The sequence below is a fragment of the Nomascus leucogenys genome, chromosome 6 (assembly GCF_006542625.1).
Source record: "Nomascus leucogenys isolate Asia chromosome 6, Asia_NLE_v1, whole genome shotgun sequence".
NCBI classification, from domain to species: Eukaryota; Metazoa; Chordata; class Mammalia; order Primates; family Hylobatidae; genus Nomascus; species Nomascus leucogenys.
Genome location: NC_044386.1, coordinates 97,471,448 through 97,496,551, shown reverse-complemented (window position 1 = coordinate 97,496,551; position 25,104 = coordinate 97,471,448). Strand labels below are relative to the sequence as shown.

The following is a 25,104-nucleotide window of genomic DNA, read 5'->3' as shown; positions in this document are numbered from 1 at the left end:
CTTAGGCTGCAGCAACACTGACAGCAGTCAGCAAAGTTCTGTGGCTTTGTGGCCTAGACTGTATGCCCATCTCTGGGTGCTAGGTTGGCCCGACGTGGACCTCTGGCTCCTGGGGTCCAGCTCTAGTTCTGTTCAAGAGTGGGGTCACATTGTGGATATTGCAATCAGCCTAGGTTTTGGAATCCCAGTCCTGCTACTTATTGGGTGTGTGATGTTGAGCTAGTGACTTAACTTCTCTGAGCTTTATTTTCTCCATTAGTAAATTGCGCGTGTGCACGTGTGTGTGTGTGTGTGTGTGTGTGTGTGTGTGAGAAGTAAGCCTCTCCTCTACTGGATGGGTGGGAGTGTTAAGGTTATAAATAAGAACTGCCTAGCACAGTGTCATTGTAAGTGCTCAGTAAATGGTGGCTACACAACCCAGGCCTGCTGGTATTGCTGCCACTGTCGTTACGCTGACTCTTTTTTTTTTTTTTTTTTTGAGACGGAGTCTTGCTCTGTCGCCCAGGCTGGAGTGCAGTGGCACGATCTCGGCTCACTGCAAGCTCCGCCTCCCAGGTTCACGCCATTCTCCTGCCTCAGCCTCTCCGAGTAGCTGGGACTACAGGCGCCTGCCACCACGCCCGGCTAATTTTTTGTATTTTTAGTAGAGACGGGGTTTTACCGTGGTCTTGATCTCCTGACCTCGTGATCCGCCCACCTCGGCCTCCCAATACGCTGACTCTTTTGAGCCAGTAGGTGAATTGAGTCTCTACTTCCTTGAGTCAGGTGGATGGGGTGCCTTCTCAATGCAGGTGTAAGGGCTGAGCTAGCCGGGAATGTGTGCTCATCCCTCCAGGCCTGCCTCCCGTAGGTCTTCTGCAGGCCCTGCAGTTGGCCCTGCTCTGATCTGTTGTTTTTGCTTCTCTCTTGACTCCTTCAGGCCTGGTAGAAAGAGTTATTTGTGAGCATGGCGGGGGTTCCCAAGAATCTATTATGGTTTTAGCGTCTAGGACTGTAAAGTCGTGACAGTGACTCCTCTCTTCAGCCCCAGTTCGCAGCAGAGGGCCCAGCGCAGCCCAAATCAGGCACCCAGATGTTTGGTGAATTAGGGGAAGTTGTTCCTGTCCCGGAGCCGTAATGTGGTACTTGTGATTTTCCTTGTTGGAAGGCACAGCTATGTCTGCCAAGAAAGACAAGGCATGTAGTCACCATGCTACTGCCTCACACAGACATTTTTTAAGCCAGGCCTTCTGGAGAAGGAAGCAGGAAGGAAGGTGACTTGCTCTTTGGCCCATGGAGTTTCAGCAGTTGTGGGAAGTTGGCTGGGGTGTGTTTGTGTTTCTGCAGTGGTGCAATGGCACCTGCTCTTCTCTGATAGCTCCCAGGAGCATGAAGTTGTGCTTAGCAATTATGTCCCAGTAGTCCTCTTGGTCTTGATCCATTCACATGCTCCCAGGGGCCCACGTATCAGAAGGGCCGCCGGTGTATGACACTGTTCCATGGAAATCACTGTGGTCATGAGAGGACCAGTGGCTTTGGCCTGTAGACTCGGAGACCTTTCACCTGACTCAGCATGGCAAGCCGAGGCTCAGAGAACTTTAATGTCTTGTCCAGGGCCACCAAGGGAGCAATTGGGCCATGTCTCCTGTTGTATTTAGAGTCGGGGGCTGAGGAAGGGCACCTGTCTGCATCCTCTGCCTGTGCTGGGTCCACCTGTTGCAGGGACCCAATTCTAAGGGACCTGAATCAATTCAATCGACTGCCTCAGCCTTTCAGAGGCTTCTCATTGCCTTAGGCTGAAGGCTGTGCTGCTGAACATGGCCTTCAGGGTCCCGTGGGGTCTGACCCCTGTCATTTCCTCTGTTGCAGGCCCACTTGACTTCTTTCAGTTCTTCAGATGTATGTCTTCCCGACAGGCCCTGCCTCAGGCTGTCCCATTGCAGGGAGGGCTCTCTCTTCTCTGGTTACTTCTGCTCATTCTTCAGAGAAGCCTTCCTCCCTGTTCCTCCCACTCCTCACTGCTGTGCTTCTCCTTCATAGCCCTGTAGTTTCTGTATTTCTTTGTGTACTTGTCTGTGGTCCAGCTCCCTTGCAAGGCTGGGAGCTCCATGGGGCAGGGACCCTGTCTGTCTTGTCTCTGGTTTACCCCAGCACCTCACACTGCCTGGCTCATGGTGGGTGTCCAGCACCGACTTGAGGAAGAGTGATGAGGGAAGGCTCCAGACCCTTCCAGGGGCAGAGTTGCTCTGCTGCTCCTGCTCCCGCTGCTTGGGGGCTTCTCATCCTCTGCCCTTTATACTCGTGGGGGGTCTGCCCACACCCACCTGCCCTTGTGCCACACTCCCTTCCCCAGCAGGACGACAGTTCTTCTCAGCACTTTTCTTTCTGTTTGGCTTCCTGGGCAGGATGTTACCTTCTGACACAGCATTGTTCGCTTTGTTGACTGGGAACTGACAGCAGAAAATACACATCTTTGTATGTAAATGGATACTGTTGTTATGTAAATAAAACTGAAAGAAAAATTCCACTGCTACATATAGTAAAGCTAAGTAGTATTTTCTCTTTTAATACTAAAAAAATGCTTGTCATGACCCCCAAAATTGATTTCTTGACTCCTTAATTTGATGTCCTGGCCCCCAGTGGGTCATCACCTGCATTTGAGAAGCCCGTTCTGCAGGACTGCCTGGCTGGGCAGCTGGCCCTCCCTCCCTCCCCCGCTTCATCTTCCTCTCCCCTCCACTATGGGATGGGGCTGAGGATGTTCCCTTGGGTAAGAGGCTGTCCCTCCCTGCTGTCAGCTGTTTAAGGGTCTTCAGGAAGACAGGCAGGCAAGCCTGTGAGTCCTCTGCCACAGGGGCTGTAGGATGCAGTTCAAGGCTGAACCCAGCATGTCACGGCCTACCTGGGCACACCAGGAAGAAGTGCTTATTCTTTGCAGTGTGGGTTGTGGGAGAGGCTGGTGATGGTTTTGCTGTGAAGATGAGTTTTGGCTTAAAGGGCTTGAGAGATGGAGAGGGACTGTCCAAAGGGGAATGCAAGTGCAAGGACACCCATGCAGAGGCAAGGAAGTCAGAACAGTGTGTGTCTCACGAGTGGCATGGGTTCTGGTGCCAGGTGCGTAGGGTGCTAAGGGGGTGAGGATAGAAGAGGAGCTGAGGAGGCCAGGGACTCCCAGGGTGAAGGGGTGGGGGTGTCTGCCCTTTGGGCAGTAGGGAACCTGTGGAGCTGTACCTGTCTGAAAGTTCTACAGTAAGAATATTGTTTCTTAGATGTTTGGTTTCTTTGAGGCTGTGCATGTTTATTAGGTGTTTGCTCTGATGTCTTAGAATTGGAAGGGTGATGTACTCATCTGTCCAGGTAAATGTCTAGAGTATTTTGGAAAGGGTCTTTCTGATGACACCTTTCCAGGTCCTCAGGACCAAAAGACATCATATCAGAAGTAAATATATTCTGACTTTGGACGTTAATGCTCCAAACTTGAATGCCAGCTGAAGCCTGGACCACAACAGAAAGCAGCCTCTCAAAGTCCTTGGTTTGAAGGGCAATAGCTTATTAGAGAGTAATTGTATTAATTTGCTCTGGCTGCTATAACAAGTGACCATAACATTGGTGGCTTGAAACAGCACATATTTATTGTTTGATAGTTTGGGAGGCCGGAAATTCAAAATCAGCTTCACTAGGCCTAAGTTAAGGTGTTGGCAGGACTGCTTTCTTCAGAGGCTCCAGGGCAGAGTTAGTTCCTGCCTCTTCCAGCTTCTGGTGGCTTCTGGTATTCCTTGGCCTGTGGCTGCCTTGCTCTAAATCTCTGCTTCCCTGGCCACATTGCCGTCTCCTCTTCTGTAGTTGAATCTAGGCCCACTCCCCAGATAACAGTGTTAATCCATTCGTGAAGACTGAGCCTTCATGGCTTAATCACCTCTTAATGGTCCCACCTCTTAATACCGTCACAATGATAATTACATTTCAACATGAGTTTTGGAGGAGATATTCAAACCATAGCAAGTGACCTGGCTTGCAGGCCTGCCACCTGACAGCTTCCCCATTTGGCCTGCCTTCTTAGTTGTGTGTTTGTACTTCATTGCAATAAGCGTGCGTGTGTATAAAAAGAAAAATCAATCATTGCTGAGGAGTACACAGTTAAAAGTGAAAGTCCTTTTAAGTCCACTTCCCAGAAGTCACCACTAGAACTGAAGGTACTTATGTCTGCACCCTGAACTTTGCTCTGTGTGTATGTGACTTAGAGGGATCGTACAGTATCCACTATGTCAGTGCATAGCTACTTCGGTGACTTAGAATGCTCACTCTTCCCTCAGACATGGCTTCTCTGTATTTACCATGTCATGAGGCCCACTTGCACCAAAGCTGTGCTCTCACCAGCAGATGGGTCAGGAGGGGTCAGCAGTGGTGGGGAATGTAGGGCCACCTGCCATGCCCCTTTGAGCTGACACATTATGTAGGCACTTACCTGGAATGTCCAAACTTGTTAGCCCTTACTAGAGCTCTTGTTCTAACAGAATTCAGTTATAGGAATGTGCCCTGATTTATTTAAGCAGTTTCTTAGCCATGAACATCTACTTGTTTCTACTTTTCTGTCATTTCAAATAGCATTGTTCTAATATTCTTGTACATATGTCTCTGTGCCCTTGTGAGAATATATTTGAGGAATTAATGTGTAGAGGAGGAAATACTGAGTCAGCCTTATTGAGATGGCTGTTGCCAGTCAGAGGAAACCGCCCCCACACAACCTCCTCCCTGCCCCGCCACCTTTGTTTCCCTTAACAGGGCCTGTAGTCTGGAGGGAGGGAGGGAGCTGGAAGTAGTGGTAGCCTGCCTCCCTCCTGTGCACAAAGTCCTGGCAAGTGCAAACCTCTGCCTTGGCAGTGTCGTCCCCCTGCTGAAGAGGTTGTGGTTTTGCCTGAAACCTGGCTGTGTAGGCGGTTTGTGGAGGGGTTAACTTGGAAGAAATTTGATGGAACATTTCCCAACAATTCTGTCAACTTGTAAATTCTAGCTGGTTATCAGAATTCAAACGAATGTCGAACAAGTTATTACTGTTTTAGTTAGACATTTTAAACTGTGCAGGCTTCCACCTGGAAAGAGGTTTTCTTAACGATGAAACAGATTGCTGGCGTTTGTTTTAAAAAGCTCAGGCTGACCACTGCCCCTAACAAGGTGCTGTTTTGCGGCTTGGTGGTGCCTCACTTTTTATTTCAGATCAGAGCAGCTGAGTGTTCATAGGTGAGCACCTGGCACGATGCCTGGGAGAACACAGAAGGCCTCTCAAAGATCTGTCAAATAAGACTGGGGTCTTTAAACAGCAAATACTGTCATAGAACAGCCTCTAACACCAGCTAAAAAAGTGCCTCCATTTAAACCAGCTGTGAACTCCTCATGGCGTGCACAGGCAGGACACGTGGTTGCCACCGAGGCCTCTGTGGGCCAGAGCAGATAGGGTGAGTGTGTCTGAGAAGTCTGCACTGTAATGACCCCCTTGCTGCACAGTCCTAGAATTGGGTTGCGCCACATAAGAGCAAAAACAGGAATTGGCTATATACTGTTTCAGCTTCAAGAGGCTTTCACTTTGAGCCTGATTCCATTTCTCTCTTATCCAGGACTTGACAAGTAGCACCATACCTCCAGCAAGGCTGTCCCTCAGCTGCAGGTGAGAGCACGGCAGTGTACAACTCAGGCTTGCAACAGGCTGGAAACCCAAAACCGCGGTGGGAGGAAGGAGGGTGTGTGGCCGTTCTAAGTCACTGAAATTACTGTTCTCTCTCCCCAGGCCATGTGGGGGTGTCCCTGCTCTTATTTCTCTTTCCTGCATTCACCCTTTAGGAACCAGAGGTGAGGAGCACAGTTTGACAGCTAGGGCAAATGGCAAGGAGAATTTAACTCCTAAAATTGACAGTGGTGGTAGTCACATGCCGCCTGAGAGAAGGCTCCTGTGAGATCCTTGCTATAGGCAGAGCCACTGAAAAGTCATAGTGCAGTGGGTCCAGCGGTGCCCCAGTGCTCTGTGAAGTGATGAACCAATCATGTCAAAAAAATGAACAGAAGTATAGCCAGCATTTGTGAGAGTTTTCTTTTTGAGCAGCTATTTTGAAATAGTTTTCTCTACAATTTTATAATTTTTATAAAACCAGACTTTATACAGTATCTTGCTCATTGGGTTACCATGGGGAATTGACTAGAATCCTTCTATGCAGTTGTCTGTGAAGATGTGTGGCACAATGCCAGGCTCTAGAAGAGACAGGAAATAAATAGCACGTGCAAGATGCTATACGTCGTTTACCAGCTCCTTCTTGGTCCTAAGTAAATAAACTATGAGAAAGTGAGTATCAGTTCTAAACAGGCATAATTGCTGGTTCCTGGTGACTCTTTGTTAAAGCAGTTAGCCAAAGGCCATACATCCATATACTGTGATAGCGTGATGAGAACATAAGCATGTTATATAATTTCTCTGTATTCTTCTGAATGTTTAAAGTACAAGTAAAAAGGGATAACGCTATGCTTTAAAAAACACATTGAGAAATGACTGTTTTACATGAGAATATCATCTGTCTGATTCAAACTAGAGATAAAGCCACCTTTTCCCCCCTTGCCTTTAATCCACCTCAGAAAACACCAAGTGATACATTTCTTCCTCTTCCTTATTTATTTGCATGTTTATTTTAATAACTTCATTGAGTTATAATTTACCTCCAGTAAGTTCACCTATTTTAGGTGAATAGGTTGATGAATTTAGGAAATTATACACAGTGATGTAAACACCTCCATAATAAAGAAAAATAGAACATTTCTACACCTTTAAAAATTCCTTCACGTTCCTTTGCGGTTGATCCCTTCCCTTAATACCTGGCCCCGGGCAACCTCTGATGGGCTTTCTGTCACTATAGCTTTGAGTTTTAAAAATTTTTATATAAATGGAATCATACTCCGTATAGTCTCCTGTGTGTCTTCTTTCACTTAACATAATGTTTTGGAGAGACTTACCTATATTGTTTGGTGTTTTCGTATTTCATTCCTTTTATTGCTTTAGGGATAAGTATGGATCTATTAAGTAAGAGAATATAAGTTCATATGTGTGTGTGCGTGTAAGTAAGGTGGTTCATGCGAGCATGTCCTCTCCTCACCACTCCACTTACCGACTGCTCAAATGAATTAAGATGTCTCTTCATAATGAACACATGCCTCTTACCTTTTGGCAGTTTAACTATAAAAATTTGACTTCCTTTATTTCTTTTGCAAATTAGGGTTATTCTTAAAACTTTAAATATTATTTGTATTAGGCAATTTGATTATGATATGCCTTGATACAGTTTTCTTCATGATTTTTGTGCTTGAAGTTTGTTGAGCTTCTTTTATCTGTGGATTGATGGTTTACATCAGATTTAGAAAAATTTTTCATCATTATTTCTTCACATACTTTTATTCCATCTCCTCCCCTTCTTGTCTCCTTCAGTGACCAGCTCATTGGTCCATTCATCCTTCCTTTTTTTCATTTGTCGTTTTTCTGTTTCATTTTAGGTCATATTTCTGTTTTGTTTTAGGTTGTTTCTATTGCAGGGTCATCAAGTTTTCTAGTCTTTCCTTCCACAATGCCTGGTCTGCTCTTGTTCCCATTTAGCATGTTTTTCATCATAGGCATTGTAGTTTTATCTTTGGAAATTTTATTTAAATCTTTTTTTTTTTTTTAATTTTCTGTGTCTCTAAGATGTTCATTCTTTTTTTCTAGCTTCTAGAACATAAAGAATACAGTTACAGCTTTTAGAGTCCCTGTCTGCTAACTTTATCATTTGTTGTTTCTGGTCTGTTTCTGTTAATTGGTTTTTTTTCCTCATTGTGACTTGTACTTCCCACTTTGTGCATGCCTGGTCATTTTTAAAATTGAATACCAGATGTTGTGAATTTTACCTTTTTGTGTGCTGGATTTTTTTTTTTTTTGTATTGCTGTAAATATTCTTGGGCTTTGTTCTCAGATGTATTAAATGACTCTGGAACAGTTTGATCCTTTTGAAGTTTGCTTTTAAGCTTTGCTTGGTAGGATGAGCACAGGCTTTAGGGATACCATCGGTAGCCTTTCTCAGTAATCTTTCTGATGCCCTGTGAATTATAAGGTTTTCCACTCTGACTGGTGAGACTAGGCAGTATTCCTGGTCCCGTGTGAGGCTCAGGGATGGTTTCCTTTGCTTCTCTCAGTTGGTTCTCTCCCTGTCCTCAGATAGCTTTCTTACATCGAAGCCGCAATCAGTACTCAGTTGAAGACTTGGGGGGACCATCTAAGATCTCTGCGACACTCCCTCTGTGCAGCTCTCTTCTCTCTAGTACTCTGCTGTATGAGCTGCAACTGCCTTGAAAGTCTCCACTCTATCTTCTCATCTCAGAGAGATGCTGGGCTCCTCCTGGGTTTTCCCTGCCTGCAGCCTGGCCTAGAAACTGTCTCCAGGCAGTAAGGTGGGCTTACCTTATTGGCTTTCCCTCTCTCAGGATCATTGTCCTGTGCTGCCTGATGGCCAATGTCCGAAAACCATGGTTTCCTATATTTTTTATTTTTTTTTCAGTTCTTTAGTTTTCACCGGGGAAGGTAAATCTAGTCCTTGTTATTCCATCTGCACTGGAAGCAGAAATCTCAACCTACTTTTTAAAACTTTTAATGAAATATTTTTAGCACACAGACAAGTGTATTGATTACTCAGATAGCCATGACTCATTTTTATAGTTTTGTCATATTTCTACTGCATTTTTTAAAACAGAACATTGCTAAAATCCTCTCTCTCTCTCTTTTGGTTTTTTTTTTTTGGAGACAGAGTCTTGCTCTATTGCCCAGGCTGGAGTGCAGTGGGGTGATCTCTTCTCACTGTAACCTCCGCCTCCCAGGTTCAAGTGATTCTTGTGCCTCAGCCTCCGGAGTAGATGGGACTACAGGTATGCGCCACCACACCCAGCTAATTTTTGTATTTTTAATAGAGACAGGGTTTCGCCACATTGGCCAGGCTGGTCTTGAACTCCTGACCTTGGGTGATATGCCCACCTCGGTCTCCCAAAGTACTGGGATTATAGGCATTAGCCACGGCACCTGGCTAAATCCTCTCTTCTTGATCCTATTCTTCTATACTTTTACAGAGGTTGCCAGTATTCTGTATTTGATAATTGTAATTTGTGTGTGGACTTAAAAAAATAGTTTTACTACATATATATGTATCCATAAGTAGTCTCTGTTAATAATATAATCTGAAGGTATAAAACAGTATCATGCTGTACCTATAATTCTTCCATTTTCTTTTTCTTTCAGTGTTTAAAAAACGTTTATCCCTATGATACATATAGCTTTGGCTGAAAGGTACATTCCACAAGAATAAGAATCTTGGTGTGTTTTGTTCACTGGGATATTCCAAGCATCTAGAATATTACCTGGCATGTTGTAGGCCCAATCAATAATTGCTGGATGAATGAATTAATTTTAAGTGCTGTATAGTACTTGACTGTGAATATGCCACAGTTTATTCTCCTGTTCATGAATGTTTAGGTTGTTGTACCTTTTTATTTTTTTCTAATATGGACAATTCTGCAGTGAATGTTTTTGCTCGTGTCTCCTTGTGCACATACATAAGAATTTCTTTCAGCAAATACTGGGTGTTAGGGTAGGCACTTCTTCAACTTAACAGTACCTTGTTGAGTTCCTCTGCATGGTAATAGTATCAATTTATAATCCCACCAGCAGTGTATAAGAATCCCCATTTCGGTTGGGTGAGGTGGCTCATGCCTGTAATCCCAGCACTTTGGAAGGCCAAGGTGGGCAGATCACCTTGAGGTCAAGAGTTCGAGACCAGCCTGGCCAACATGTTGAAACCCCGTCTCTACTAAAAATAATTTTAAAAAAAAATTAGCTGGGCATGGTGGCACAGCCTGTAATCCCAGCTACTCAGGGAGGCTGAGGCAGGAGAATTTCTTGAACCTAGGAGGCAAAGGTTGCAGTGAGCCAAGATTGCACCACTGTACAAGCCTGGGTGACAGAGGGAGACTCCATTTCAAAAAAAAAAGGAATCCCTATTTCTCCATATCCTCACCAACATTTGGTATCATCAGATATTTAAATTTTTGCCAATCCTATATACATGAGATTACGTTTTGTTTTACTTTTGTTTTTGTTAATAACACATATTGTTTTTCCCAATAGGAATTCGATGTCTTCTTTCCGTCCTGGAAGAGGACATAATGATAGTCGGAGGACTGTGTTTTATACCAATGAAGAGTGGGAACTTTTAGACCCAACCCCTAAGGACCTAGAGGAGTCCATAGTACAGGAAGAAAAGAAGAAGCTGACCCCTGAAGGAAACAAAGGTATCAACATACTTCCTGTTGTCTGTCATTCTCTGTACTGCCATCTGTTAACCACCAGTGATGTGGGAGACATATTATCAGCAGGTATTTCGAGAAGCATAAGGACCAATGGGGGCATGCATTTTCTTTGTCGGACTTAAAACATAAAGGCTTAAAAAATTATTTAATAAATGTTATAAGAAATAAATGACTGTCTAGTCCAATGGCTCAATTTTTTTGGGGAGATAGCACACTTGGAAGTCATGATCCTCTTTATGGAAGTATTGATTTTAAAAACTTTATAGAAATTTGAAATGTACACAAAAGAGAATATAGTCTCATGAATTCTGGTGTACACGTCATCCAGCTTCTACAGTGTGAACTATGGTCTCTCTTCTTCCTTCTCCGTCTCTAAGCTCCCGCTCCTCCCTGCACCCACTGTCAACTGGATTATTATTGTAGGCATTAATCCATTGCATCTGCAAATGCTTTAGTATGTATCTCTAAGAGATAATGACTCTTTAAAAAAATTATAACTACAACTTATTTATTATATTTACAGTTACAATAAATCCTTAATATTATTTAATTGCAATCTACAACTGCATCTGCAAATGCTATATATGTATCTCTAAGAGATAATGACTCTTAAAAAAATTATAACCGGCCGGGCATGGTGGCTCATGCCTGTAATCCCAGCACTTTGGGAGGCTGAGGGCGGGCAGATCACGAGGTCAGGAGATCGAGACCATCCTGGCTAACACGGTGAAACTCCATCTCTACTAAAAATACAAAAAAATTAGCTGGGCGTGGTGGGGGGGCGCCTGTAGTCCCAGCTACTTGGGAGACTGAGGTGGAGCTTGCAGTGAGCTGAGATTGCGCCACTGCACTCCGGCCTGGGTGACAGACCGATCTGTCCCAAAAATAAAAAAAAAAATTATAACCACAACTTCTTTATTATATTTACAGTTACAATAAATGCTTAGTATTATTTGATTCCTTAATTGTTCCCTAAGTGTCTGTTTACAGCCAGTTTGTTCAAATGAGGATTCAAACAAGACCCACACATTGTATTTAATTGATGTCTTCTTAGGTCTCTTTTAGTCTACACCGCTCCCTGGCCTTTTTTCCCTTCCCCCTCCTTTGCCACATTTGTTGAAGAAACCAGGTCTTGGTGCTGAGGAGTCTCCCATGTCTGGGTTTGCTGATTGTATTTCTTTGGGGTCATTTAACATGCTTCTCTGTCCCATGTAATTCCTGTATACTGGCAGTTAGAGCCAGAGGCCTGCCCAGATTCAGGGTTGACTTCTGATTCGATAGGAATGCTGTTTTGGTGGGGAGATGCTGCGTGCTTCCTATCGCATCGCATCTGAAGCCACATCATGTCTGGTTTTCTCTCTTTTGATATTAAGATTGATCAGGATTTAGGGTTGTCATCCTGATCCATTCATAAAATTCTCCATCAGCCTTTTGCCTGATGCTTTTAACAGCCATTTACAATTCTAAATTTATTTATTTATTTTGTTTATTGAGACAGAGTCTCGCTCTGTTGCCCACGGTGGAGTGCAGTGGTGCGATCTCGGCTCATTGCAACCTCCGCCTCCCGGGTTAAGCGATTCTGCCACAGCCTCCTGAGTAACTGGTACTACAGGTGCCCACCACAATGCCTGGCTAATTTTTTTATTTTTAGTAGAGACAGGGTTTCATCGTGTTGGCCAGGCTGGTCTTGAACTCCTGACCTCAGGTGATTGGTCCACCTCGGTCCCCCAAAGTACTGGGATTACAGCCGTGAGCCACCATGCCTGGCCACAGTCCTAGATTTATTAATTCATTAGGAGGATATTGATGTTTTAAACATAAAATAACAATAAATAATTTTGAAATTCCACCTCATGCCTGATTCTAGCATGGGCCAGCAGGAATAGGGTGCAGGATTTGAGGAAACCTTTGTTGCGAGAGTAAGCACTTAGGAAAGGAAATATTTTTTCTGTCTCCTGGAAAAGGACTGTCATGATTTGCTGTGAGAGGGAGCTTACCTGTGCTCCACAGGATCCTGGTGTAGAACCCACTGGCCCAGTGTGACATGGTATAGAATGTGGCCACGCTGAATGTGCTGAATTACCTAATGCATGGCAAGGCCAGTGAGAGTGCCCAGAAGAGAGGCTCAGTATGAGCTGATAATGCTGCCTGGAAAAAAAGAGATTAAAACTGGGGATTTGGGTTATTAAAAATAAGTACTGTTGGCTGTGACTTCCAGTAGAGACTGAGGGTGAAATGGAAGGATGAATGTGAGCAGGACTGGGGAGGAAGAATCGGGAGTGCTTAGTGAGTTGGGACGGGAGGAGAAACTCCCTGCACCATGGAGACTGTTTTCTTGATGGATGACAGCCTTCTTAGCCCTCTGCCCAGCCCTTCATCCCCTTTGAGAGGAGTTTATGTGATAGAGAGGGAGAGACAAAGATGTCACTAGACTTTGATCTTACTCTCTTCATGGGTATTTCCTGAAGTGGCTCCAAGAATCAGCCCTCCAACTTGTCCATGTTATTCACAGAAAGTGAACTACCCTTCCTTGTATTTTCCCCTATCTTTAAGTAGACTTTTTATTGATGTATAACATACAGAAAAGTCCCCAAATCAGAAATGTATAGCTCAGTGAATTGTCACAAATTGAATACACCCATGAAGCCAGCACTCACTTCAAGAAAGAGGACGATGCCAACACCCCAGGAGCCAGCTGCCACCCCCGTGCCCTTTCCAGTCACTACCCCGCCCCAGGGAACCACTGTACTGATTCCTAACAGTGTAGGTTGGTTCTGCCTGTTTTCTAACTTTATATGAATCACAATTATATACTCCCTTGTGTCTCCTCTTTATAATGTGAGTATATATATTTCAATCTATCTACACTAAAATTTATTTAGATCCCGTAGTATTTTTTTTTTTCTTTTTTAGTGATGGAGTATCTGTGTTGTCTAGGCTGGCCTTGAACTCCTGGGCCTAAGCTATCCTCCTGCCTCAGCCTCCAATAGCTGGGACCACAGGTGCATACCACTGTGCCTGGCCTGACAGTATTCCCGAATACTCTTTTTTTTTTTTTTTGAGGCGGAGATTCGCTCTTGTTGCCTAGGCTGGAGGGCAATGGTGTGATCTCGGCTCACTGCAACCTCCGCCTCCCAGGTTCGAGTGATTCTCCTGCCTCAGCCTCCTGAGTAGCTGGGATTACAGGCATGCACCACCACGCCCAGGTAATTTTGTATATTTAGTAAAGACAGGGTTTCTCCATGTTGGTCAGGCTGGTCTCGAACCCCGACCTCAGGTGATCCACCCGCCTCGGCCTCGCAAAGTGCTGGGATTACAGGCGTGAGCCACCATGCCCATCCTCAAATACCCATTTTTTAAGAAGGGGAATCTAGTCATGCTTTAAAACATGCATGTCTTAGTTTTATACTGTTATAACAGAATACCATAGGCTGGGTAATTTATAATGAACAGAAATTTATTTGGCTCATGGTTCTGGGGCTAGAAGTCCAAAAGCATTGGCACTGGCATCTGGGGAGAGCCTTTGTTTTGTGTAGTCCCTTGGCAGAAGGCAAGAGAGAAAGAAAGCAAGAGAGGGCAAGAGTGAGCGAGAGCCAGGGGACCAAACTTGTTTTTATTGCAAACATGCTCTTGTGATAACTAACCCACCCTGGTGATAACACATTAATCCATTCACAGGGGCAGAGTCCTCATGACCTAATCACCTGTTATTAGGCCCCACTTCCCAATACTGTTACATTGAGGATTAAATTTCCAACACATAAACTTTGGGGGACACATTCAAAGTATAGCAATGTTTGTATGTTAAAAAAAAAACAAAAACCAACCTACATTTGAGTGTTTTTGGTTTTTTGCTAAGGACAAATTAGCAAAAATAGGATGCTTAGTATGTCTTAGTTTTCCATGAAAAATGATCCTGTGATACAGTCTTCCAAGGAAGGATCTAGTGGGGGGAATCAATCATCTCTGGCTGAAGCATGTTGGTTACTATCTAGAATGCAGTGGGGGCAGAGTCATCAATCTCCTGTAGTTCTCAAGGTGGTGGATGCCAAACTCCCTGGAGGATGATTTGTGGGGATGCTTTATTTTGTTATAGTTTCCAAAAGGAAGATGTGGTTTTTGTTTAAAATACAAGTTTTGGCTGGGCATGGTGGCTCATGCCTGTAATCCCAGCACTTTGGGAGGCTGAGGAGGGAGGATCACGAGGTCAGGAGATCAAGGCCATCCTGGCTAACACAGTGAAACCCTGTCTCTACTGAAAATACAAAAAATTAGCCAGGTGCGGTGGCGGGTGCTTGTAGTAGTCCCAGCTACTCGGGAGGCTGAGGCAGTAGAATGGCATGAACCTGGGAGGCGGAGCTTACGGTGAGTTGACATTGCACCACTGCACTCCAGCCTGGGCGACAGACCAACACTCCGTCTCAAAAATATAATAATAATAATAAAATACAAGTTTTATTTTTATGTAGGAGTAACTGGCTCAGGATTCCCCTTTGATTTTGGACGTAACCCCTACAAAGGAAAGCGCCCTTTGAAAGACATAATTGGGTCGTACAAAAATCGTCACAGCAGTGGTGATCCTTCAGGTGAAGGCACATCAGGCAGTGGCAGCGTCAGCATCAGGAAGCCGGTCTCCGAAATGCAACTGCAGGTCCAGAGCCAGCAGGAAGAGCTGGAACAGTTAAAGAAAGACCTATCCAGTCAGAAGGTAACTTCTTCTGGCTTCTGTCTTACCCCACCTCAGCAGGCCAAGGACGGGAGGAGTAAAGCCCAATTTATGTTTCCCTGAGTCTTTCTGGGGACAGCTTTGTTTCCCAGGAGTTGCTTTTCCCCTGGAGGTTTCATATTGCCCTCGTGGTCATCTAGGCACGGCTGCTGTGCTTGATCATTGGTTCAGAGGTGTTTGCATTTGCAAGGAGAGTGAAGATCTCTCAAAGGAGGACAGAGGAGGTTGCTGTCTGCACCCACAGCCCAGTCCTGCCCCTGAGGTTGAATCTCCCTAAACACAGTCTCAGCCCAGAATTCTTTAACAGTCATTAAAAAGAGTTTCTGCATCCTATTCAACAACAGTTTCCTGAGCTAATCAGATCTAATTGCATTTAATTGTTCAGCAGTTCAGTGACTCTTAGAGCACAGATTTTTTAATACCCATGAACATTTACTGGACGCCATTGCTAATTACAGTGGACATGTCCATTATTTCCTGTTTCCTATTACTGTTCTCTACAGACAGTCTTTATGGAGTAAATATTTTTTTCCTCTATTTTTGAGATCCTTCAAGAGGAAGTTCATTATTAAAATGTTTCCAGTAAAGTTTCTACATTTCCTAAAATTCTGTCGATTACTCCATGTAATGTTGTCATGATTTCTGCTTTTCCTCCTCTCCTTGCTCTTTTCACCCTTCACTCCATTCTCCTTTTGGCTCCCAGGAGCTTGTTCGACTGCTCCAGCAGACAGTCCGGTCATCCCAGTATGACAAGTATTTCACAAGCAGCCGGCTCTGTGAGGGGGTCCCAAAGGACACGCTCGAGCTTCTGCACCAAAAGGATGATCAGATTCTGGGCCTTACCAGCCAGCTGGAGAGGTTCAACTTGGAGAAGGAGAGTCTTCAGCAGGAAGTGAGGGCGCTGAAGAGCAAAGTGGGCGAGCTCAACGAGCAGCTGGGGATGCTCATGGAGACCATCCAAGCCAAGGATGAGGTCATCATCAAGCTCAGTGAGGGCGAGGGCAACGGGCCTCCTCCCACCGTGGCGCCCATCTCCCCTTCGGCTGCGCCTGTTGCCAGGGACCAGCTGGAACTGGACAGGCTGAAAGTAAGAGCAGGGCAGGGGCTCTCGTGATTGGCATGGGAGACCACCGATGTCACCCTAGAGGCCTGGCCTCCGTGAACTGATTTGGTGTGACAGCAGAACAGCTGCACACCTTTTTTTTTTTTTTTTCACAAGTGTAACAGGACTTATCATCAAATAATCATTAATCTTCTGTGGAGCCTCCTTGGGAAAGGAAACTCTTGCTGTTGCTTTGAACAGTTTCAAATCCTTCCCGTCCCTTGCTTTCAGGCAACTAAGACTTCCCTTTCTATATATACCACCCTTAGTACTTCATTATCCCTTGTAGCATATGGAGGCTGTTTCTTGCCCCTCCTGTGTACATGAAATCACACACAAACAATTTGCACAGCTTGCTGCAGGACCTAGTGGATGCCTGGTTTGGGAGCATTGTTCCTAACAGCTAGTATGGGGTTAGCTGGGGAAGCGGACTCCAGCTTCCAAGTAGGCCTGGGAAGAGGGCCTGTTCACAGTCAGTGCCCCCAACACCCAAGGTGGGAGGGTCCTGACACTTAGTAGGAAGGACAGCTTTCCTCCCCGTGTCCCTCTCTGGGCTAGCCCTCAGGCTGGGAGGCTATTTCCTGAACAGAAGTGACCATCCTAGTCATGCCTGGGGTGGTGACCAGCTGATGCGGTAGGAGGAACACACAGCATTTGTGAGAGGTGGGGGCAGCCTGCATTTCTCTTCTTGCCTATAGAGAAGCCTAATGATTCAGAGGGGAGGCCACAGGGAGGATCATAACATTCTTGCTGCCACCAGTTCTTGAGACTTTGTGGGAGAGGTTTTAGGTGGACAAGTGGCCCCCAGGACATGGGGCATCAAGTATAGCCCATTTGACCCCAGCAGACCCCAGACATGTCTGTAGCTACTGGTCTCACCTAGCCCCAAGGCGTCCCTCACCTGGCCACCCTCTTCTTGCAAATAATGTCTCCGAGGGTGTTTGGCTCCGGATGGAGCTTGTCCTTGGAGGGCAGAGGTTTGCTACTGTCCAGGTTGTTACTGAGCATTTGCTTCATGCCTAGCAGTACCTTTCAGGCAATGCATTGAGTGAGGGAATGATGGGCATGCTAGGGACCCTGAAGATAATTCCAAAACAGAAGTAAAAACACTGGAATCATGGCAGCATGGCTGGAATATGTACATGGTCCCCATAGTGACCACTTCTTATTGACAACACCCATTGGATATGTGAGGCCCAGAGGATTTATGAATGAGAAAATCCAAAACAACAATAAAACCTCTGGTCTCAATACTTTACACTTATATCTACTATTTAAAAAAAAAAAAAGCTGGCCGTGCATAGTGGCTTATGCCTGTGATAGCAGCACTTTGGGTGACTGAGGTGGGCACATTGCTTGAGCCGAGGAATTTGAGACCAGTATAGGCAACATAGTGAAACTCCCGTCTCTACCAAAAAAAAAAAAAAAAATGGCCAGGCATGGTGGCTTGTACTTGTGGTCCCAACTACTCAAGAGGCTGAAGTGGGAGGATTGCTTGAGCCCTGGAAAGCAGAGCAAGGCTGCAGTGAGCGGAGATCCTACCACCGCACTCCAGCCTGGATGACAAAGTGAGACCCCGTTGCAAGAAAAAAAAATAAGCTTTGTGTTTTTTTGTTTGTTTGTTTTTTTAATAAGAGGTCTTGGTTAGCATTGCCAATGGAAGTTGGGTTTTTTAATGTACACAACATTGAATATACATGACCCTAAATATATACCCATCAATAATACACATTTTGGGATTACTTAATGAGAGCAGAAATTTTTATTTTTATGTATTTATTTTTTTTGAGACAGCATCTTGCTCTGTTGCCCAGGCTGGAGTGCAGTAGTGCAATCTCAGCTTACTGAAGCCTTAACCTCCCTGGCTCAAGAAATCCTCCAGCCTCAGCCTCCTGAGTAGCTGGGACTAGAGGCATATGTCACCACACCCAGCTAATTTTTATATTTTTAGTAGAGACAGAGTTTTGCTGTGTTGCCCGGGCTGGTCTTGAACTACTGAGCTCAGGTGATCTGCCTGCCTTGGCCTCAGAATGCTGAGATTATAGGCATGAGCCATTACATCCAGCAGACAGGTGAAATTTTTATTTTGCAAGTGTGTCTATTTCTGTAGTGTGTAGAACAATACTATAGTGGTGGGTTTCCAGGGCGTGCGTGACACTCGGCAGTGGGGGAGATGTGTGGAGCAGGTTTTCCCGGGGAGCGAGCCGGGGTGTGTGTGGAGGGTATGCTTCGTGGCTGTCTCCACTATGCAGCTCCTTCTGTAGACAGCTAATGGAGCTGATCGGGATACAACGCTGATCAGAACAGGACATTCCCTCCTCTTTTCTTTTTGCAGCATAATGGGTGGAGCGGTTTTGAGCCATGAAGTTTTTTTCCTCCAACATTTCTCAACAAGTTTAACAATTTTTAATAACTTAACAAGCCTGTGGCCCCAACATATCACAACTGTGAGGTGATGTGGTGACAGTTGATAAAGAGGCAAAGTGGTTGTTAGGTGGATTCCAGACGAGACAGTTGAGGCCTGCCTGGGTCCATGACCTCATGCTTTCTGACATTGCTCTGTTATTGCCAGTGCTGGGGGTCCCTCTGCAATGCAGAAGGTGTTCACACCTCATGCAGGTCTCCTCTGCAGTGGCACTGGGAGAACTGGAAAGGCTCCAGGGAGAAAGAGGGAGCGCACAGACAGAAGTGGGTGTTCTCATGTGTGTTCCCTCATAGCCCTTCAGCTCTAGACAGGGTATGGTTGAAGAAGAAATATTGATTCCTACTTCTGATTCCAGGTTTAAAATGTCTAAGTGGAAAAATATATATATTTAAGATATATTTATTTAAAGTATATTTTATATATTTTTAATTTTAAAGATATGTTTATATATCTTTTTTGCTATTGCTGTTCTTGACCAGTTTTCATGCTTTATTGTCAGTGGATGCTGCCTGTAAAGATTTCTGCCATTTGGAATTTGCTAACTTTTTTTGGTGTGGTCTAATGCTTTTTGTTTCTATAGTATTCTGAGGCAGGAATAAACATGGGTCCTAGGATTTTGCCACCGTAGTGATTTAAGTCATTATTTCTCCATGTTTCCTTCCAGTCCTTTTCTGTGTTTCCGTAATTCTTCCATTTTTGAAGTATATGGACTTTCGGATTGTTCCATTCAGCATTGTGGCCCCAGCACTTCCATGTGGCTTTCATTAGCGATTTCAGTGTTGTCCATCCTTTGTGTTATCATTTACTTCATCCTTGTCTTTCTTCCTGCGTTTGCTGTTCGATGAATACCTCCGTGCCTACAGCTTCTCCTGCTTCCAGCTCACCTGTGCATCCAGCTATGTGCCCACCCTTTTACTCTGCACGGGTACACAGGCACTGCACTCCTGGGCCTCACAGTTTAGTTTAGAGGCACAAACAGAAAAGCAGAATTACAACTGGAGCAAGCACCAGGAGGGAAGGGGATGTGGAACAGCATGGGATGATGCTTTACATTGAGCATGGCCTCTGGAGCCAGCCCTGGTTGGATTCAAACCCAGATCACCACTTAGGACCTCTGACTTGGTCAGGTGAATTCATGTCTCTGCCTCAGTGTGTTTGTCTGTGAAATAGTGCTTATTTTCCTCATAGGTATTGTGAGGGTTACAGGTGGTAATCCATGTAAAGCCCTCCCTCACACAGTGCCTGGCTCCTCATAAGGTCTTCACTGTTGGGTGTTATTGCTGTGATCATCATCATCATTCTAGAGAAAGTATCTGTAATATAAATGATCAGGACTTACTTAGACTGTAACACAAGTTTTAAGTTAAAGACATACATGGCAGCTGATGTTACTTGCTTTCACTGACCCACCTTATATCACTCAGTCTCTATCCATCACTGTTGAGTGTTTTCTTCAGTTGCCCTCCAGCCAGCTTTCCTTTGGCTGACCTGCCTTTTAGTAATATGTTTGCTTAATGTTTCCAAATATGAGACCTTTGGCCAGGTGCAGTAGCTCATACCTGTAACTCCAGTGCTTTGGGAGGCCGAGGCAAGAGGATCACTTAAGGCCAAGAGTTTGAGACCAGCCTGGGCAACATAGTGAGATCTCATCTCTACAAAAAAAATTAGCTTGGCGTGGTGGCCATGCCTGTGGTCCTAGCTACTCAGGAAGCTGAGGTGGGAGGATCACTTATTCTCAGGAGTTCAAGGCTGCAGTGAGCTATGACCATGCTACTGCACTCCAGCCTGGGCAACAGAGTGAGACCCTATCTCCCCCCCCTTTTTTTTTTGATACAGAGTCTCACTGTTTCACCCAGGTTGGAGTGCAGTGGCATGATCTTGGCTCACTGCAGCCTCCGCCTCCTGGGTTCAAGTGATTCTCATGCCTCAGAAAGGGTAGCTGGGACTATAGGTGTGCGCTATCACGTCTGGCTAGTTTTTTTTTGTATTTTTAGTAGAGACAGGGTTTCGCCATGTTAGCCAGGCTGGTCTCAAACTCCTGGCCTCAAGTGATCCTCCTGCCTTGGCCTCCCAAAGTGTTGGGATTACAGGCATGAGTCACCATTCCCAGCCAACCTTGTTTCTTTAAAAAAAAAAAAAAAAAAAAAAAAGCTTTTAAGACACCAGTAGAAAGATTCAGGTGAGAAAAGGAAGTCCAACATTTAACATTTCAAGTACTTGTCATGACGTGACAAGTACTTGAATTTGCTCAGACTGAGTATGATGCCTATCGAAGTTCTAGTGGGAGTCGGGGCCTGAGACCATGGAGCTAAGAGCCCACTGGTCTGGCTTTCAGAAGTCTGATTTGCAGGCTAGACGGTAATTGGGCAGCTTTCTATGGCTCAGTTCTTCACCTCAAAGATGGTGAGAATGGCTGCCTAAGATTTGGAGTTTTAAACAAGATTAGGAATCTCACATGCCTAGCACGGGGCACCTGTAACCCATCGCAAGTGCTCCGTAAATGTTAGCGATTAAAGGCAACATTGAACCATTTTCAGTTCTTCTGCACTTTATGGGGGAAGTGGTATAATCCCGTGGTGGTTTCTTGTTTGGCGACGGGGAATTTCTGCAGCCGCATCTCTGGGGAACAGCAGCAGTCTCCTGCCTGTGATATCACCAGAGTCTATCTTGACTACCCTGGCCTGCCCTTTGAGCTGTCTTGAACATAATTTCTTCTGTGATTGGGAGATCAGGAACCTCACACACCAGCCTGTCAGATTATAAAAGAGAAACAATTAGAAGCGGGGGGAGAAGAGACACGTTTATAAAAGACTGAATTTGTAAAGAACATTTAGAAGTCACTGCCTCAGAGGTGATTCCAGATTAGTATCCTTAGCAGCTTCTTCAGTTCATTGTTTTTATTATTAGGAAAGTCTAAGGAAGTTTTCTGAGCTTCATTTTCAGTGTTTTACATGAAAACACTTCACCCCCTTTTTGGTTTGCTTTTTGTTGCTGTTGGCTCCTTTCAGCTTTCTTGCTTGGAGTTTCAAGGGCTGAAGCCAACATGACATGTGCCCCGCCCCGACCTGCTCTCAAAGTTGGACTCGGCAGAACTTGTCACCAGCTTGTTATGTTCTTTTATAGACAGAAAGCAAATAGGCAAAATTTAACAATTGGCTAATTTAGGTGAAGGCTATATTGTGTTCATTGTACTTTTCTTTCAACTTTTCTGTAAGTTTGAAATTTTTCAATGTTGAAGAATATGTTCTCTTACGTGCCTTATACATTGTAGGTCATAGGATTTGTTATTAAGAGTCATTTTTAGTTATGGGCTGTATATGTATGTAGCCTTTTTTTACATAAACCGGATAAGTGAAGATGAGAACCTTCAGAAAATATGTTCAGTTTCTCTAGTTTAAAAAAAAAGTAAGGTATTGCTTTTTTTTTAACCACCTCAATGAATATGGAATATGGATAGATAAAATATTTGCATAGATTTAGGAATATGTCATATTTATTTCTCCTGTCATCAGTTGAGAAAAACTACCACAATTAAATAACAATATCTTCTCCATCTCCATTACGGCAATCATGCCTGCCTGCCTTCTACTACTGTAAATGGCCAAAAAGATTAATTGGGAAGTGCCTTTTAACAACTTCTAATTCTTTAGAACTTACTCTAACTTAGCAGGGCTATTTGATTGGTGAAGCAGCAAGATACTGACTACATAAGGTAATTAATTAGTCAATATTCAACCAATGTGAATTCAGGGATTTTTTTTTTCTAACAGGATAATCTACAGGGGTACAAAACCCAAAACAAATTTCTAAATAAGGAGATTTTGGAACTCTCGGCTCTACGAAGAAATGCAGAAAGGAGAGAGAGGGATCTGATGGCAAAGGTGGGTCAGGATAGGTGGATTCTATTACCTGGTGGGAGGTAAGGTTAGGAAACCATTAAAAATAAACATGCTTTACAAAGCGGTTCAACTCCCAGGCTTGGAGAGATGTGGTTACTGATAACAAAATATATTTAAAATATATATAGTACATAGAGCTGTATAGTTAGTCTCATTTTATTATCTCTGATGAAGACAAAGAGAAATGCCCTGAGATGTGAGTTTTTCACATAAACTGGATAAGTAAGAATGAGAAGCTACAGAAAATGTGTTCAGTTTCTCTAGTTAAAAAAAGAACATAAGGTGTTGCTTTCTTTGTGTGTTACCTTTGTTCGTAAGCGTTTTTAATAGATTTTGAAGAAAACAAAGTAAGTACATAATTATAAGGTCCCCTAAATTAAGATTATTTGGGTTTTGATTTATGCTGTTCAGTTTTGTATTTATGGAGATGGTGAGGCGAATGCCTCCTCTGTGAACCCAATAGGGTTGGTGTGAAAGTCCGATATGATTATGGCTGGAAGGGGCTTTGCACAAAGTGTAATGGGACCACAAACATTTCAGCTGTCATCAAATGAGCTGTAATCAAATGACACTTGTCAACAGCTGTTATATACCTGATATACTTTTTTGAACAGAACTTGAAGCATCTTCCCAGACCTTATTCCTGCATGTTTTGTAGGGTATATTTGATTTGTCTGATAAGGTGGCAGATGGGAGCTAGTCCTGGACCACAGTGTCCTAAGAAAGAATGGGTATAGCATGGAGTGGCCACTCATGGGCCATGTGCCACATGGCACCGAGCTGGACCTCAGTAATTGGCATGTAGCCTGGTTTCTGCTGCTCTCTCCACCTCTGTCCAGAGGTGATGCATTTGTTGGCATCCAGAGGTCTGATTATCAGCACTCCTTCTATAAGGAAGAGAGGGGCCCACTGCAGGCCATTTTAAACATGAAAGGTGGTCTGTGGCATACATTAATTTCTTGTCTTTGCTACAGTCTGTCTCTGGCTCACTTCCTAATAGTTTTAGGTTTGTTGTTCACTGGTTATTTGAGTACCTAAAAGATTGCTCTTCCTGTGTCTGTCTGAATGGAGGTAACCACCACATTCTCTGCAGTATTCTAGCCTGGAAGCCAAGCTCTGCCAGATAGAAAGTAAATACCTGATATTGCTCCAAGAAATGAAGACACCAGTGTGCTCAGAAGACCAGGGGCCCACCCGGGAGGTCATAGCCCAGTTGCTGGAGGATGCTCTGCAGGTTGAGAGCCAAGAGCAGCCAGAGCAAGCATTTGTTAAACCTCATCTTGTCAGGTAAATGTGCTAGTGACTTTTGGGGGTAGTGCACCCCATTTCTGAAGTCCCTTTTTCAACAGCAGGAACCATTCGCAGAGAGCCGTACACAACTGTGTGTCTCATTTGGTGCTCATGACAAATGCTGTCAGGTCAGCAGAACAGGTAATGTCTTCATTCTCCCCTAGTAATCAAGTCATAGAGCAGGGACTTACCACAGGTCTTCTGACTGTAAGACCTATTTTTCGTGTAAGTAAGGGAGCCTTCCTTCTGATCCTTCCTTACTTCAGGAGGAGCCAGTCTTCCAAGGAATAGGAACCTTCTCCTAAAACATAGCCCTGCCCACAGGTGGTTCAAAACAAAGGGGGCCCTTAAGTGGGGAACTGAGCTTACACTACACACACACACACCCCGTATATTTTGGGGGAAAGCACTGAATCTGGAAGCCCATGATGGATCTTGGATTAAGAACCCTCTCATAACCTGTTTTCTAAAAAATATGAGACTCATGAAATACTTGAACCAGGAGAAATCTACAGATTCACGCAGTTCAGCCTCCTCTTGTTTCCACGACTCAGGACCAGCCCTGTGTCTAGGCCTTGCTTACTGCAGTCTCCTTGCTTCTCCTGCCCCACCCCTGTAGGCCCAGGTGAAGTCTTGCTTCAGTTTGACATGACCTTTCCCTTCTCTGAGCTTACAGCACCAGCCTGCATTGTTTGGGCTACTCAGATGACAGAAATATGCTCAGAAAGTGCCCAACACCATCTTTACTAAACACTTTTATGGATGTTTGCCATGTGCCAGGAACTTTGCTAAGGGTTTTATGTGCAGAGTTGTACTTAATGCTCAGTGAGGTGTTTATATCCTCACTTTACAAGTGAAGAAGTGGGGTATGGAAGTGATATAACTTGCCCAGAGTCACCCAGCCTGTGAATGGTGAGGACAGGCCCTCAGCCTGGATAGTCGGGTTCCCAGGTGCAGTAGCGCCACCTGTACGCTGGGCATTGCTGCTTTGCTCATTGTGGTGGCTGTTAACTTTTATGAGCTCTTGGAGCGCTTCTAAACGTGCTGTGTGTTCTTCCCATGTGAAAGCGTTTTGTGCTCTTACTATTTATATGTGTGTTCAAATTTTATATATATGTAGAATAACCATGTATATTGGTTTATTTTCAACTTTATCTTATGGAAAATTTAAAACATACAAAGAAGTAGACAGAATTATGTAACATATACCCCTGTGTGCAACTAACTTGAGCAATTGTTAATGTTTTGCCAATATAGTTTCATTTTACCTCCTCACTCCCCACGGTTTTTTTTCTGGAATAGTTTAGTTGTGTTGTGTTTTTTT

General features: G+C 44.4%; 1 protein-coding gene across 1 annotated transcript in view; it reads left to right on the top strand.

Moving 5' to 3' along the window:
* TBC1D2B (TBC1 domain family member 2B) overlaps window positions 1-25,104 on the top strand; it is an 82,958-nt gene that overhangs the window by 37,499 nt on the left and 20,355 nt on the right. The window contains exons 4-8 of the mRNA XM_030814865.1: window positions 10,157-10,320; window positions 14,808-15,046; window positions 15,768-16,151; window positions 22,362-22,472; window positions 23,584-23,777. Coding sequence (XP_030670725.1) covers window positions 10,157-10,320; window positions 14,808-15,046; window positions 15,768-16,151; window positions 22,362-22,472; window positions 23,584-23,777 — 1,092 coding nt within the window. The remainder of the gene's footprint in view (window positions 1-10,156; window positions 10,321-14,807; window positions 15,047-15,767; window positions 16,152-22,361; window positions 22,473-23,583; window positions 23,778-25,104) is intronic.